Source organism: Ranitomeya imitator, chromosome 1 (genome assembly GCF_032444005.1).
Source record: "Ranitomeya imitator isolate aRanImi1 chromosome 1, aRanImi1.pri, whole genome shotgun sequence".
NCBI classification, from domain to species: Eukaryota; Metazoa; Chordata; class Amphibia; order Anura; family Dendrobatidae; genus Ranitomeya; species Ranitomeya imitator.
In genome coordinates this window covers 773119930-773138244 of record NC_091282.1, presented here as the reverse complement: position 1 = coordinate 773138244, position 18315 = coordinate 773119930, and the positions used below count along the sequence as shown (strand labels likewise).

General features: G+C 46.9%; 1 protein-coding gene across 2 annotated transcripts in view; it reads left to right on the top strand.

Moving 5' to 3' along the window:
• The window catches only part of LOC138647392 (phospholipase B1, membrane-associated-like), a 40640-nt gene that overhangs the window by 7290 nt on the left and 15035 nt on the right, over positions 1–18315 (top strand). For both annotated transcript variants that reach the window (XM_069736371.1, XM_069736364.1), the window contains 2 exons: positions 467–558; positions 773–854. In XM_069736371.1, the coding sequence (XP_069592472.1) occupies positions 467–558; positions 773–854 (174 nt within the window). The remainder of the gene's footprint in view (positions 1–466; positions 559–772; positions 855–18315) is intronic.

Genomic DNA, 18315 nt, shown 5'->3' with positions numbered 1-18315 from the left:
TACTGTCTGCTGAGCTGTGTATCTAATCCTATCCTGTGTGATACTGTCTGCTGAGCTGTGTATCTAATCCTATCCTGTGTGATACTGTCTGCTGAACAGTGTATCTAATCCTATCCTGTGTGATACTGTCTGCTGAACAGTGTATCTAATCCTATCCTGTGTGATACTGTCTGCTGAGCCGTGTATCTAATCCTATCCTGTGTGATGCTGTCTGCTGAGCCGTGTATCTAATCCTATCCTGTGTGATACTGTGTGCTGAGCCGTGTATCTAATCCTATCCTGTGTGATACTGTGTGCTGAGCCGTGTATCTAATCCTATCCTGTGTGATACTGTCTGCTGAGCTGTGTATCTAATCCTATCCTGTGTGATACTGTCTGCTGAGCCGTGTATCTAATCCTATCCTGTGTGATACATCTTGCAGCTTGGATACACTATTGATGCGTTATCTCATCTGTGTCTTCTCAGTTGCCTAGATGCATCGTGAATGTGGTGCAGCTGTTCCGCATTGATCGCTTGCGGCAGGTGAAGGATCCGCGTCTGGGCTGCGTTCTGCAGAGGTGATTACTCCCCTAATTCATTATACCTGGTCTATAGGGCAGGATCATTGACTGAAAACCCCCCCCATCCCCCGACCATGCTGAGACTTTTAGTTCCCTGATGCTAGAGCAGGTTTCCTCAGAGCATCGTATTCTGTCTGTGCTGATGATGGGAGTTGTAGTCTGTGTCACTCTCCATTGTCCCTCATGCTCTGTTTGCTGCTTTCTTCTCCAGGTTCTTCTGCCCTTGTGTGGTGCAACCGAAAGATGATTCCCCAGAGCTGCTGGAGCTCCTGAAGGTGAACCGGCAATTCCAGGTGATGGGTCCTGAGTCGTATACTTCCCATAGATCACAGCGGTGACCGATCCTTATAGACGTGGGCTCAGCTCCAGGTGGGGGGTCCTGCGTCTTGTCCTTCCCATAGATCACAGCCAGAGGTGTATCTAGGGTTTCTGGCACCCGGGGCAAGAATTGTTTGCTCCCCCCCCTCCCCCCCCCCACCCAGAACGTATGTGATTTGCACACTTAGTCATGTACCGACGAGCCGCTCTCCCTAATGCTCTCAATATTCAGTGAAAAACTGAGAGAAGCAGAAGAGAAGCTCGTTGTCACAGGACCATAAGTATGAAAGTCATATATGAGTGACGTGTCCATGTGACGCCTACTGGAACCTGCAGAGCTGAATCCTGACATCGCAGCTTCTGAAATCTCACAACTCATGCACTGCACACTTTTAGGATTCTCCCTTGCCGGTGGACAGTCATGTCAGCACAAGCATGTGATTTGTATACTTCTGACCACATTCCGACTAGACGTGCCCAGCCTCACTCAGTTCATTTTCATTGATGGAGGCCACACACGTCTAGTCAGCATGTGACCACATGTATGTAATTCGCCAGCATGAGAGAATCCTGACAGTGTGCAGTGTGCACTGTGAGAACTCAGAGGTCTGTAGTCACAAAGAATGACTGCAGACTCATCACAAACCTGGACATCCCCTTTAATGCTCCTAACATAAATAAAAACATGTGAGTTAGTCAGTATCACAAATAACATTTACATCCAGGTACCTTATAGATGGCGTTGACTCTGGAGTCGTTCTCCTTTTCTTCATCTTGTCCAGACCCCATGATGAGTTTTCTCATCCACAGCCATCTCTGCAGACCTCCATCTTCTCCGCTCTTTTGCAGAAAATCTCCACATGATGCCCTTAAAGATATGTGTCATTATAATGCTCCTGAATGAATAATTGCCCCTCACTATATTGTCTGCACAAAATATGACCCCCACATGGTCCCTCTTATGGTACATGCTCTTCACACTGACCTCTCCTTTCCATACCGGCCCCCATTTTCACACTGTCCTCTCACACTGTGTCCCCCCTATAGTGTTTAGTATTTATACTGTACTCTCATCACACTCCCCCTCCTTGGTATACTGTCCCCTCCTGGCTGTGCCCTTACACTGTCCCCCCATGCGTATATAACATAAGAAATACATAGCCCCACGGACTGTCTTAGGCACCCTGACTGACAGGACGGACTGGACCTTATGACTTATTTGTCATTGCTCTGAATAGGCTTTGAGCGTAATGCACTCTGTTGGTATGCATGTGCGTGATACTCCTGTGATTTAGACTGCCTTCTTTGCACTTTCCTGCTTGGGTTATTTTACTCAAAATGCAGTGGTCACCATGGCGGCATGGTAGTCGGGCAGATATGTCCTCATTATATTTATGGTAGGAGTCTTACGTTAGAGAGTGCATAGACCTGTATGTGGTCCATATCCTCCACTTCTTTCATGCATTATGTTTGGTAGGCATTAGCTTGCACAGGCATTCCATATTGTCATTTCATTGTATATATGTATAAGCAATCTGGTACAAACTGATTTATTATTATTATTATTATGTAGATGTCCTGTTGCCAATAATTGTGTCCTTTACCTCTCCGGTGCCAATCGATATTACTACACTTTAGTCTGTGGGATATGTTTTGCATTCCTGTTATCACGGGTAGTTTTTAATTGTTTTTAACGGTGTTGTTTGCTTATCATGTTGTGCAATAAAAACTTTTTGATATTTTCGCTTACCATTTAGTCCTGTTGATCTCCTTTACAACATGTCTTTTTTCTATGTGGTTTCTGCTTACACTGTCCCCCCATGCTACGCATGCACACATCCCAACACCCTCACTCCCCGTACTCTGTCCACATACGTTTTTCACATCGCTACTGAGGTCTGGATACACATGATGAGAGCATTATACTGCCTCTGTACAAATCCCTAGTTAGACCGCACATGGAGTACTGTGTCCAGTTTTGGGCACCGGTGCTCAGGAAGGATATAATGGAACTAGAGAGAGTACAAAGGAGGGCAACAAAATTAATAAAGGGGATGGGAGAACTACAATACCCAGAGAGATTAGCGAAATTAGGATTATTTAGTCTAGAAAAAAGAAAACTGAGGGGCGATCTAATAACCATGTATAAGTATATAAGGGGACAATACAAATATCTCGCTGAGGATCTGTTTATACCAAAGAAGGTGACGGGCACAAGGGGGCATTCTTTGCGTCTGGAGGAGAGAAGGTTTTTCCACCAACATAGATGAGGATTCTTTACTGTTAGGGCGGTAAGAATCTGGAATTGCTTGCCTGAGGAGGTGATGATGGCGAACTCAGTCGAGGGGTTCAAGAGAGGCCTAGATGTCTTCCTGGAGCAGAACAATATTGTATCATACAATTATTAGGTTCTGTAGAAGGACGTAGATCTGGGGATTTATTATGATGGAATATAGGCTGAACTGGATGGACAAATGTCTTTTTTCGGCCTTACTAACTATGTTACTATGTTACTCATACTGTGTCTGCATACATTTCCCCGTTTGCTCCCCAAACTGTCTGCACCCATCCCCCATACTGTTTCCTCATATATGCCCCCCATTCCCCGGTATTGTTTCCTCATACATGCCCCCCATCTCCCCCTTTGCTCTTCATTTTGTGTCCTCAAATCTCCCCCACACATTAAATCCCCCATTCCTCACTCCAAATATCACCCCACACATTAAATCCCCCATCCCCATGACAAATCTCCCCCCACACACATTCAATCACCCATCTCCACTCCAATTCTCCCCCCCCACAATAAATCCCCCCATCTACACTCATTAAATGTCCCCCAACCAATAATAAATCCCCCCCATTCCCACTCACATTAAATCCCCCCTGCACCTTTGGTGTCTTCAGCTCCACTGGAGCACTTACCACCAATCTGCGTCTCAGTGCCTCTGCACTGCAGCGCGAGCGAGTGACGTCAGCAGCGTGATCACATGACCTGATCCACGCAGCTGGCGTCGCTCTGACTCGGCAGTCAGAGCTTCAATTGTACTCGCATCTCCGATGCAGCACAATTGAACACTGGGAGCCGGCACGCTGCAGCTTCTCTGTGCCGGCTGTCAGCTTGACAGTCAGCACAGAGAACAGCTGACTCCAAGTGCGGGGGGCGGCAGAATGCAGCCGCCAGGGGAGACACTGCAGACCGCCGCTTTAGGCGGCCCGACTGCGCCTCCCTGCCGACTGCGCCCGGGGCACATGCCCCAGCTGCCCCCCTTAGATACGCCACTGGTCACAGCGGTGACCGATCCTTATAGACGTGTGCTCACCTCCAGGTGGGGGGTCCTGCGTCTTTTCGTTCCCATAGATCATAGCTGTAACTGATCCTTATAGAAGTGTACTCACCTCCAGGTGGGGAGTCCTGCGTCTTATCCTTCCTATAGATCATAGCGGTTACCGATCCTTATAGAAGTGTACTCACCTCCAGGTGGGGAGTCCTGCGTCTTATCCTTCCTATAGATCATAGCAGTGACCGATCCTTATAGAAGTGTACTCATCTCCAGGTGGGGAGTCCTGCGTCTTATCCTTCCTATAGATCACAGCAGTGACCGATCCTTGTAGAATTGTACTCACCTCCAGGTGGGGGTCCTGTGTCATATACTTCCCATAGATCACAGCGGTGACCGATCCTTGTAGAATTGTACTCACCTCCAGGTGGGGGTCCTGTGTCATATACTTCCCATAGATCACAGCAGTGACCGATCCTTGTAGAATTGTACTCACCTCCAGGTGGAGGTCCTGTGTCATATACTTCCCATAGATCACAGCGGTGACCGATCCTTATAGTAGTGTACTCACCTCCAGGTGGGGGGTCCTGCATCTTTTCGTTCCCATAGATCACAGCGGTGACCGATCCTTATAGTAGTGTACTCACCTCCAGGTGGGGGGTCCTGCATCTTTTCGTTCCCATAGATCACAGCGGTGACCAATCCTTATAGACGTGTGCTCACCTCCAGGTGGGGGTCCTGTGTCATATACTTCCCATAGATCACAGCAGTGACCGATCCTTGTAGAATTGTACTCACCTCCAGGTGGGGGTCCTGTGTCATATACTTCCCATAGATCACAGCAGTGACCGATCCTTGTAGAATTGTACTCACCTCCAGGTGGAGGTCCTGTGTCATATACTTCCCATAGATCACAGCGGTGACCGATCCTTATAGTAGTGTACTCACCTCCAGGTGGGGGGTCCTGCATCTTTTCGTTCCCATAGATCACAGCGGTGACCGATCCTTATAGACGTGTGCTCACCTCCAGGTGGGGGTCCTGTGTCATATACTTCCCATAGATCACAGCAGTGACCGATCCTTGTAGAATTGTACTCACCTCCAGGTGGGGGTCCTGTGTCATATACTTCCCATAGATCACAGCAGTGACCGATCCTTGTAGAATTGTGCTCACCTCCAGGTGGGGGTCCTGTGTCATATACTTCCCATAGATCACAGCAGTGACCGATCCTTGTAGAATTGTACTCACCTCCAGGTGGAGGTCCTGTGTCATATACTTCCCATAGATCACAGCGGTGACCGATCCTTATAGTAGTGTACTCACCTCCAGGTGGGGGGTCCTGCATCTTTTCGTTCCCATAGATCACAGCGGTGACCGATCCTTATAGACGTGTGCTCACCTCCAGGTGGGGGGTCCTGTGTCATATACTTCCCATAGATCACAGCAGTGACCGATCCTTATAGGCGTGTACTCACCTCCAGGTGGGGGTCCTGTGTCATACACTTCCCATAGATCACAGCAGTGACCGATCCTTATAGAAGTGTACTCACCTCCAGGTGGGGGTCCTGCGTTGTATCCTTCCCATAGATCACAGCGGTGACCGATCCTTATAGAAGTGTACTCACCTCCAGGTGGGGGTCCTGCGTTGTATCCTTCCCATAGATCACAGCGGTGACGATCCTTATAGTCGTGTGCTCACCTCCAGGTGAGGGGTCCTGTGTCATATACTTACCATAGATGACAGCGGTGACCGATCCTTATAGACGTGTGCTCACCTCCAGGTGAGGGGTCCTGTGTCGTATCCTTCCCATAGATCATAGCTGTAACCAATCCTTATAGAAGTGTACTCCCCTCCAGGTGGGCAGTCCTGCGTCTTATCCTTCCTATAGATCATAGCGGTTACCGATCCTTATAGAAGTGTACTCCCCTCCATGTGGGGGGTCCTGCATCTTTTCGTTCCCATAGATCACAGCGGTGACGATCCTTACAGACGTGTGCTCACCTCCAGGTGGGGGTCCTGTGTCATATACTTCCCATAGATCACAGCAGTGACCGATCCTTGTAGAATTGTACTCACCTCCAGGTGGGGGTCCCGTGTCATATACTTCCCATAGATCACAGCGGTGACCGATCCTTATAGAATTGTACTCGCCTCCAGGTGGGGGTCCTGTGTCATATACTTCCCATAGATCACAGCCGTGACCGATCCTTATAGGCGTGTACTCCCCTCCAGGTGGGGGTCCTGCGTTGTATCCTTCCCATAGATCACAGCGGTGACGATCCTTATAGTCGTGTGCTCACCTCCAGGTGAGTGGTCCTGTGTCATATACTTACCATAGATGACAGCGGTGACCGATCCTTATAGACGTGTGCTCACCTCCAGGTGAGGGGTCCTGTGTCATATACTTCCCATAGATCATAGCTGTAACCGATCCTTATAGAAGTGTACTCCCCTCCAGGTGGGCAGTCCTGCGTCTTATCCTTCCTATAGATCATAGCGGTTACCGATCCTTATAGACGTGTGCTCACCTCCAGGTGGGAGTCCTGTGTCATATACTTCCCATAGATCACAGCGGTGACCGATCCTTATAGACGTGTGCTCACCTCCAGGTGGGAGTCCTGTGTCATATACTTCCCATAGATCACAGCGGTGACCGATCCTTATAGAAGTGTACTCACCTCCAGGGGGGGGGGGGGTCCTGCGTCTTTTCGTTCCCATAGATCACAGCGGTGACCGATCCTTATAGACGTGTGCTCACCTCCAGGTGAGGGGTCCTGTGTCATATACTTCCCATAGATGACAGCGGTGACCGATCCTTATAGAAGTGTACTCACCTCCAGGTGGGGGGGTCCTGTGTCGTATCCTTCCCATAGATGACAGCGGTGACCGATCCTTATCGACGTGTACTCACCTCCAGGTGGGGGTCCTGTGTCATATACTTCCCATAGATCACAGCAGTGACCGATCCTTATAGAAGTGTACTCACCTCCAGGTGGGGGTCCTGCGTCGTATCCTTCCCATAGATCACAGCGGTGACGATCCTTATAGAAGTGTACTCACCTCCAGGTGGGGGTCCTGTGTCGTATCCTTCCCATAGATGACAGCGGTGACCGATCCTTATCGACGTGTACTCACCTCCAGGTGGGGGTCCTGCGTCGTATCCTTCCCATAGATCACAGCGGTGACGATCCTTATAGAAGTGTACTCACCTCCAGGTGAGGGGTCCTGTGTCGTATCCTTCCCAGCACGGGCAGCAAGGTGGCGCAGTGGTTAGCACCCCATCAAGGACAACATTTGCAAAGAGTTTGTATGTTCTCTCCGTGTTTGCGTGGGTTTCCTCCGGGTACTCCGGTTTCCTCCCACATTCCAAAGACATACTGATAGGGAATTTAGATTGTGAGCCCCAACGGGGACAGTGATGATAATGTGTGCAAAATGTAAAGCGCTGCGGAATATGTTAGCGCTATATAAAAATAAAGATTATTAAAAATAAAGATTATTATTCCCTTAGATCACAGCGGTGACCGATCCTTATAGACGTGGGCTCAGCTCCAGGTGGGGGTCCTGTGTCGTATCCTTCCCATAGATCACAGCGGTGACAGATCCTTATAGATGTGGGCTCAGCTCCAGGTGGGGGTCCTGCGTCGTATCCTTCCCATATATCCTTTTTTTTCTAACCATTAACTTTTTATTGTTTTATAAAGTCATACTTTACAACAATATAGCCTTCAATCATTGAGAAATCTATTGCAATGATGTACAATCATTTATCAGCTAAACATAATATTAATTAAAAGCCTAATTAAATATTGTGGGAAAGAGAAGGGAAGGGGTGATGACATCAGATTATTATACCTGTATATTACCATTAATAGCCTTACTACATCTCTGACCACAGTGCTTAGTCTGAATGATAGCCAGCTATCCCATTTCCTGAGATATAATGTTTCATTATTGGTGGATGAAGCAATTATGTTCTCTGATAAACAATTGTCATTTACCAATGCCACAATTTCAGTTAATGACGGACATTTGGAGTTTTTCCAATATCCTGCGATCTTAATTCTAGTAGCTATGAGGATGCATGCAATCACTGTCCGGAACTTGTGCGGGATTAAATCCAGGTCAATGGCCAGAAGCGCCTGCTATTTCCTAATTTTCATTGGGAGCTACGTGTCCAAAGAGGGGAATGTCTCCTCCAGAATATGGTTGTAGCTTATGGATAGCGCTTTATCTGCCGCACTGGGGTGAGGAGCATTGTATATAGTTTGGAAGGTTGTGAGAATATTGTTTCTTTTTTGCCCTGTAGGAAATGTCTTATTTGGAAATATTTATAATTATCTTTATGTGGAAGGTGGTATCTCTCAGATCATAGAGAAAGAGGACAGTATTACTTCCTTGTACATGTCCCCAAACAGTAGGACTCCCAGGGATTTCCAGTTTTGGATCTGGAGGTCCGGAATACACTGCTCAAAATTCTCTATGGGGGCTTTAGAGACCACCAATTTGATAGTGTGCACTTTATTGATCAGTATGCTCCACACTCCCAGCGCTGCTTCCACCGTTGGTGGCAGACACTCTTTCCTATCATCGCCAGGGTTAGGCCCGGTAATGATATCTGAATATCAAAGCGATGCAGCATTGGGGGACTTTGAGATGTTTCTCGATTTCTATCCAATGCCTGTCTTCCTTAACGTTGCAGCACAGTCCTCCTTTTATTGGGATGTATAATATGGCTGCTCTATAGTATCTCACCACTGAGGGGCAGCACAGTCCTCCTTTTATTGGGATGTATAATATGGCTGCTCTATAGTATCTCACCACTGAGGGGCAGCACAGTCCTCCTTTTATTGGGATGTATAATATGGCTGCTCTATAGTATCTCACCACTGAGGGGCAGCACAGTCCTCCTTTTATTGGGATGTATAATATGGCTGCTCTATAGTATCTCACCACTGAGGGGCAGCACAGTCCTCCTTTTATTGGGATGCATAATATGGCTGCTCTATAGTATCTCACCACTGAGGGGCAGCACAGTCCTCCTTTTATTGGGATGTATAATATGGCTGCTCTATAGTATCCCACCACTGAGGAGCAGCACAGTCCTCCTCCTGTTATTGGGCTGTATAATATGGCTGCTCTATAGTATCTCACCACTGAGGAGCAGCACAGTCCTCCTCCTGTTATTGGGATGTATAATATGGCTGCTCTATAGTATCCCACCACTGAGGAGCAGCACAGTCCTCTTCCTGTTATTGGGATGTATAATATGGCTGCTCTATAGTATCCCACCACTGAGGAGCAGCACAGTCCTCCTCCTGTTATTGGGATGTATAATATGGCTGCTCTATAGTATCCCACCACCGAGGAGCAGCACAGTCCTCCTCCTGTTATTGGGATGTATAATATGGCTGCTCTATAGTATCCCACCACTGAGGAGCAGCACAGTCCTCCTGTTATTGGGATGTATAATATGGCTGCTCTATAGTATCCCACCACTGAGGGGCAGCCCAGTCCTCCTCCTGTTATTGGGATGTATAATATGGCTGCTCTATAGTATCTCACCACTGAGGGGCAGCAGAGTCCTCCTCCTGTTATTGGGATGTATAATATGGCAGCTCTACAGTATCCCACCACTGCGGGGCAGCACAGTCCTCTTATTGGGATGTATAATATGGCTGCTCTATAGTATCTCACCACTGAGGGGCAGCCCAGTCCTCCTCCTGTTATTGGGATGTATAATATGGCTGCTCTATAGTATCTCACCACTGAGGGGCAGCAGAGTCCTCCTCCTGTTATTGGGATGTATAATATGGCAGCTCTACAGTATCCCACCACTGCGGGGCAGCACAGTCCTCTTATTGGGATGTATAATATGGCTGCTCTATAGTATCTCACCACTGAGGGGCAGCAGAGTCCTCCTGTTATTGGGATGTATAATATGGCTGCTCTATAGTATCCCACCACTGAGGGGCAGCACAGTCCTCCTGTTATTGGGATGTATAATATGGCTGCTCTATAGTATCCCACCACTGAGGGGCAGCCCAGCCCTCCTTCTTTTATTGGGATGGATAATATGGCTGCTCTATAGAATCCCACCACTGGGGGGCAGCACAGTCCTTCTTTTATAGGGATGGATAATATAGCTGCTCTATAGTATCTCACCACTGAGGGGCAGCACAGTCCTCCTTTTATTGAGATATATAATATGGCTGCCCTATAGTATCCCACCACTGAGGCGCAGCCCATCCCTCCTTTTATTGGGATGGAAAATATGGCTGCACTATAGTATCTCACCACTGAGGGGCAGCAGAGTCCTCCTTTTATTGGGATGTATAATATGGCTGCTCTATAATATTTCACCATTGAGGAGCAGCCTAGTCCTCCTTTTATTGAGATATATAATATGGCTGCCCTATAGTATCCCACCACTGAGGGGCAGCACAGTCCTCCTTTTATTGGGATGTATAATATGGCTGCTCTATAGTATCCCACCACTGAGGGGCAGCACAGTCCTCCTTTTATTGGGATGGATAATATGGCTGCCCTATAGTATCTCACCACTGAGGGGCAGCACAGTCCTTTTATTCGGATGGAAAATTTGGCTGCTCTGTTGTATCTCACCAGTAAGGGGCAGCCCAGTCCTCCTTTTATCGGGCTGTATAATATGGCTGCTCTATAGTATCTCACCACTGAGGGGCAGCACAGTCCTCCTTTTATTGGGATGGATAATATGGCTGCTCTATAGTATCCCACCACTGAGGGGCAGCACAGTCCACGTTCTTTTATTGGGATGGATAATATGGCTGCCCTATAGTATCCCACCACTGAGGGGCAGCACAGTCCTCCTTTTATTGGGATGGATAATATGGCTGCTCTATAGTATCCCACCACTGAGGGGCAGCACAGTCCACGTTCTTTTATTGGGATGGATAATATGGCTGCCCTATAGTATCCCACCACTGACGTGCAGCCCAGTCCTCCTTCTTTTATTGGGATGTATAAAATGGCTGCTCTATATTATCCCACCACTGAGGGGCAGCCCAGTCCTCCTTCTTTTATAGGGATGGATAATATTGCTGCTCTATAGTATCTCATCACTGAGTGGCAGCAGAGTCCTCCTTTTATTGGGATGTATAAAATGGCTGCTCTATAGTATCTCACCACTGAGGGGCAGCACAGTCCTCCTTTTATTGGGGTGTGTAATATGGCTGCTCTATAGAATCCCACCACTGAGGGGCAGCACAGTCCTCCTTATATTGGGATGTATAATATGGCTGCTCTATAGTATCCCACCAATGAGGGGCAGCCCAGTCCTCCTCCTTTTATTGGGATGTATAATATGGCTGCTCTATAGTATCTCACCACTGAGGGGCAGCACAGTCCTACTTTTATTGGGCTGTATAATATGGCTGCTCTATAGTTTCCCACCACTGAGGGGCAGCCCATCCCTCCTTTTATTGGGCTGTATAATATGGCTGTTCTATAGTATCTCACCACTGAGGGGCAGCACAGTCCTCCTTTTACTGGGATGGATAATATGGCTGCTCTATAGTATCCCATCACTGAGTGGCAGCAGAGTCCTCCTTCTTTTATAGGGATTGATAATATGGCTGCCCTTTTAGTATCCCACCACTGAGGGGCAGCAGAGTCCTCCTTTTATTGGGATGGATAATATCCCAATACACTGAGAGAAACAGCTATGACAGTACAGTCAACAAAAGTGGCAGAAAGCTCCTGAACGTATGTAAAAGTTTAGGACTTCATATCCTTAATGGACGAAGCAAGGGTGACTCCCTAGGAAGGTATACACTAAACTCCCATGTAGGGAGGAGTGTAGTTGATTACGCCATTACAGACCTGAACCTGGCAGATGTCAGCGCCTTCATAGTCACCCCACAAACGCACCTGTCAGACCACAGCCAACTTCTTCTGTACATGAAATCTACAGAGAAACCATTCACTCAGAAGCCACAGCAGAGCGGCCTCTTCACCCGGCCTCCATCCTATAAATGGCCCAAAATGTCGGATGCTCCACCACTTCTACAACCTCGAGTACATGCCAAACCCAGAGGGAGTGAGCCAAGCAGCAAAGGACCTCAACAATATATTCTACGCAATGGCCAGACTGTCCGACCTTAAAAAAGTCGACTACAAGAGACCAAAAGAAACACAGGTCAATGGCTGGTTTGACAGAGAATGTAAAGCTGTACGGAAGACCCTGAGAACAGCCTCCAACAAGAAACAGAGACCCCAACCACCTGGGTCTGAGGGAAGCCTATGACTCCATACAAAAGCAGTACAAAACCATCCTCAGGAGGAAGAAGCAGAGTTACATCTCTACCAAGCTTAACCAACTCCAAGACGCCCTCCAAGACAACTCCTTCTGGGAACTATGGAATCACATGGGCACCAAAGACAAGAAAAACAACAACCATATCCAAAATGGCAACCTCTGGCTCCAATACTTCAGAGACCTCTATAAGGACATTCCAAAGGAAGGACTAAGCCAAGAACAGGAAAACATAATGGCAAAACTAAAAGCAATGGAGGATCAAAAACTTCCAAAACCCGGTGGATACACCTATAACACTACAGGAAGTAACCAAGAGACTCTCCTCCATAAGAGGTAGAAAAGCCGGTGGCCTGGATGGAATCCTACCAGAAATGCTGAAGTACAGCCCACCAGAAATACAGGCTGCAATGGTTAAATTCTTCAATATTGTACTGAGTGCCGGCTACTTCCCTCGTACCTGGAACCAAGGCCTCATCACACCCATCCACAAGAGTGGGGACAGGTATGACCCAGCCAACTACAGAGGCATATGCGTCAGCAGCAACCTGGGAAAACTGTTCAGCAGTATCCTGAACAAGAGGATCCTCACCTTCCTCACCGAGCACAACGTCCTCAGCAAGAGCCAAGCAGGGTTCATGCCGAACCACTGCACCACTGACAACATCTATACTCTGCACAGCCTCATTCAGAGACACGTCTACAATACAAAGAATGGGAAGATATACGCCTGCTTTGTGGACTTTAAAAAGGCCTTTGATTCAGTGTGGCACCCGGGCTTATTCCTGAAACTGCTGGAGAGTGGAATAGGAGGAAAGACCTACGATGTCATCAAAAGCTCCTACACCGAGAACCGCTGCAGCGTGAGTGTGAACGGCAAAAGAACTGCTTATTTCCAGCAGAGCCGCGGAGTCAGACAAGGCTGCAGCCTAAGTCCAACGCTCTTCAACATCTACATCAACGAGCTGGCTACCACCCTGGAATCCTCCTCAGCACCAGGTCTCACCCTCCACGACGCTCAGGTGAAATTCCTGCTATATGCAGATGACCTGCTGCTGCTGTCACCAACCGAGAAAGGCCTCCAGGACAACCTGAAAATCCTAGAGAACTTCAGCTCCACCTGGGCTCTACCGGTCAACCTAAAGAAAACCAACACCATGGTGTTCCAGAGGAGAAAGAGAAGATCAGACCAGCACCCATCATTTATCCTCAACAACTGCGACCTCACAGGAACAGACAAATATACCTACCTGGGCCTAGTGATTCACCGGTCAGGGAGCTTCAAACAAGCCATAGAGACCCTGAAAGACAAGGCCTGCAAAACCTTCTATGCCATCCGAAGGAAACTCTACCATCTGAAGCCACCAGTGAGGGTCTGGCTAAAAATCTTCGACTCCATCATCGCCCCAATCCTCCTGTATGGCAGCGAAGTCTGGGGTCCTCACACCTACCCAGACTGGTCAAAGTGGGATTCCAGTCCAACAGAAATATTCCACCTGGAATTCTGCAAGCACCTTCTCCAGGTCCATCGGAGCACCTCCAACAGTGCTTGTCGGGCCGAGCTGTGCAGATTCCCTCTACACCTAACCGTTCTAAAGAGGGCGCTGTCATTCCGGGCTCACCTGCATAGGAGCAATCCAAGCTCCCATCACCATAAAGCCCTGATACATGTAGGTGAAACAGAAAAACCAGAACCCTCGGAACAGCCCAGCCAAACCCAACCGGACCAGAACACCAATCACAACAACCTGACAAAAGCCGGAATCAGGAAGATGGCAGACGAAGGTCAGGAGAGGTATGTCAGTGACTGGAAGAATGATATCATCAGCTCACAGAAACTGACCATGTACCGGAGCCTACAGAGAGACTACAGACTGGCGCCATATCTGGAGAAACTCCCGGACCCCAGAGATCTCAAGATCCTGAGCCGATATAGACTCAGTGCCCACAGTCTGGCCATCGAATGTGGCCGACACAGGCAGAGCTACAAGCCCAGGGAGGAAAGACTGTGCCAACACTGTGACCAGGAGGCCATAGAGGACGAAACCCACTTCCTAATACACTGCTCCAAATACTCAGCAGTGAGGGACACTCACTTCAGGAGACTCTCACATCTCTTCCCAGACTTCATCACCATGAAGGAGGAAGAGAGAACATATATCCTGCTGGGAGAAGAAGAGAGAGCAGTGGAGATAGCAGCGCGGTATGTGAGCGAATGTCATAGACTGCTAGAAAGAGAACTATGATGCCATGGACTATAGCCCCCACAATGGATCTGCCCCCATCCACCTTCCCTACAGCTCCTACCCAACATCCCCACAGTCCCTATCCCTATTGCCTTTATACACTTGCTTTGGCAAAACTGATGTGTATTTGGTCCTGCCAATAAAGCTTCCTTGAATCTTGAATATGGCTAACATAGTAACATAGTTAGTAAGGCCGAAAAAAGACATTTGTCCATCCAGTTCAGCCTATATTCCATCATAATAAATCCCCAGATCTACGTCCTTCTACAGAACCTAATAATTGTATGATACAATATTGTTCTGCTCCAGGAAGACATCCAGGCCTCTCTTGAACCCCTCGACTGAGTTCGCCATCACCACCTCCTCAGGCAAGCAATTCCAGATTCTCACTGCCCTAACAGTAAAGAATCCTCTTCTATGTTGGTGGAAAAACCTTCTCTCCTCCAGACGCAAAGAATGCCCTCTTGTGCCCGTCACTTTCCTTGGTATAAACAGATCCTCAGCGAGATATTTGTATTGTCCCCTTATATACTTATACATGGTTATTAGATCGCCCCTCAGTCGTCTTTTTTCTAGACTAAATAATCCTAATTTCGCTAATCTATCTGGGTATTGTAGTTCTCCCATCCCCTTTATTAATTTTGTTGCCCTCCTTTGTACTCTCTCTAGTTCCATTATATCCTTCCTGAGCACCGGTGCCCAAAACTGGACACAGTACTCCATGTGCGGTCTAACTAGGGATTTGTACAGAGGCAGTATAATGCTCTCATCATCTGTATCCAGACCTCTCTTAATGCACCCCATGATCCTGTTTGCCTTGGCAGCTGCTGCCTGGCACTGGCTGCTCCAGGTAAGTTTATCATTAACTAGGATCCCCAAGTCCTTCTCCCTGTCAGATTTACCCAGTGGTTTCCCGTTCAGTGTGTAATGGTGATATTGATTCCTTCTTCCCATGTGTATAACCTTACATTTATCATTGTTAAACCTCATCTGCCACCTTTCAGCCCAAGTTTCCAACTTATCCAGATCCATCTGTAGCAGAATATTATCTTCTCTTGTATTAACTGCTTTACATAGTTTTGTATCATCTGCAAATATCGATATTTTACTGTGTAAACCTTCTACCAGATCATTAATGAATATGTTGAAGAGAACAGGTCCCAATACTGACCCCTGCGGTACCCCACTGGTCACAGCGACCCAGTTAGAGACTATACCATTTATAACCACCCTCTGCTTTCTATCACTAAGCCAGTTACTAACCCATTTACACACATTTTCCCCCAGACCAAGCATTCCCATTTTGTGTACCAACCTCTTGTGCGGCACGGTATCAAACGCTTTGGAAAAATCGAGATATACCACGTCCAATGACTCACCGTGGTCCAGCCTATAGCTTACCTCTTCATAAAAACTGATTAGATTGGTTTGACAGGAGCGATTTCTCATAAACCCATGCTGATATGGAGTTAAACAGTTATTCTCATTGAGATAATCCAGAATAACATCCCTCAGAAACCCTTCAAATATTTTACCAACAATAGAGGCTAGACTTACTGGCCTATAATTTCCAGGTTCACTTTTAGAGCCCTTTTTGAATATTGGCACCACATTTGCTATGCGCCAGTCCTGCGGAACAGACCCCGTCGCTATAGAGTCCCTAAAAATAAGAAATAATGGTTTATCTATTACATTACTTAGTTCTTAGTACTCGTGGGTGTATGCCATCCGGACCCGGAGATTTATCTATTTTAATCTTATTTAGCCGGTTTCGCACCTCTTCTTGGGTTAGATTGGTGACCCTTAATATAGGGTTTTCATTGTTTCTTGGGATTTCACCTAGCATTTCATTTTCCTCCGTGAATACTGTGGAGAAGAAGGTGTTTAATATGTTAGCTTTTTCCTCGTCATCCACAACCATTCTTTCCTCACTATTTTTTAAGGGGCCTACATTTTCAGTTTTTATTCTTTTACTATTGATATAGTTGAAGAACAGTTTGGGATTAGTTTTACTCTCCTTAGCAATGTGCTTCTCTGTTTCCTTTTTGGCAGCTTTAATTAGTTTTTTAGATGAAGTATTTTTCTCCCTATAGTTTTTTAGAGCTTCAATGGTGCCATCCTGCTTTAGTAGTGCAAATGCTTTTTTTTTTTTTTTATACTATCTATACTATCTCACCACTGAGGGGCAGCACAGTCCTCCTTCTCTTATTGAGGTGTGTAATACGGCTGCTCTATAGTATCCCACTACTGAGGGGCAGCCCATCCCTCCTTCTTTTATAGGGATGGATAATATCGCTACACTTTAGTATCTCACCACTGAGGGGCAGCCCAGTCCTCCTTTTATAGGGATGGATAATATGGCTGCTCTATAGTATCCCATCACTGAGGGCAGCCCATCCCTCCTTCTTTTATTGGAATGTATATTATGGCTGCTCTATAGTATCCCACCACTGAGGGGCAGCACAGCCCTCCTTTTTTTGAGATGTTTAAAATGGCTGCTCTATAGTATCTCACCACTGTGGGGCAGCACAGTCCTCCTTTTATTGGGTTGTATAATATGGCTGTCCTATGATGTCAGAGACCTCAGTGGTGAGATATTAGAGGGACGATTGCTTGGAGTATGTTAACGCCAAATCCAAATCTGGAGAGTACTTCAAACAGAAACCCCCAATACACCCGATTAAATGCCTTTTCAGCATCCAAGGAGAGAAGCATAGAGGGGGTCCGCCTCCCCCCGGTTATATGGATGATATCAATCTTCCTCCTCGTGCCATCCAAGGTCTGTCTAGATTTAACAAAACCCACTTGATCTTTATGCACTAAGGCTGGGTTATTTCTTAGATCCTTTGGGGGGTGGGTTGTGGTATTGTGGTATTTTCCTGTAGGTTGTAGAGGGATTATTAGTAGTTTGAGAAGACATTGGCAATTTTGTTAGGGCTATATACAGTGGGTATGGAAAGTATTCAGACCCCTTTAAATTTTTCACTATTTGTTTCATTGCAGCCATTTGGTAAATTCAAAAAAGTTCATTTTTTTCTCATTAATGTACACTCTGCACCCCATCTTGACTGACAAAAAAATCAGAAATGTAGAATTTTTGTAAATTTATTAAGAGAAAAACTGAATTATCACATGGTCATAAATATTCCAACCCTTTGCTCAGACACATGCTGTCCATTTCCTTGTGATCCTCCTTGACATTGTTCTACTCCTTCATTGGAGTCCAGCTGTGTTTTATTAAACTTATGGGACTTGATTTGGAAAGGCACACACCTGTCTATATAAGACCTCACAGCTCACAGTGCATGTCAGACCAAATGAGAATCATGAGGTCAAAGGAACTGGCCAAGGAGCTCAGAGACAGAATTGTGGCAAGGCACAGATCTGGCCAAGGTTACATCAGAATTTCTGCAGTACTCAAGGTTCCTAAGAGCACAGTGGCCTCCATAATCCTTAAATGGAAGAAGTTTGGGACCACCAGAAGTCTTCCTAGACCTGGCCGCCCAGCCAAAAGGAGCAATCGTGGGAGAAGAGCATTGGTGAGAGAGGTAAAGAAGAACCCCAAGATCATTGTGGCTGAGCTCCAGAGATGCAGTAGGGAGATGGGAGATAGTTCC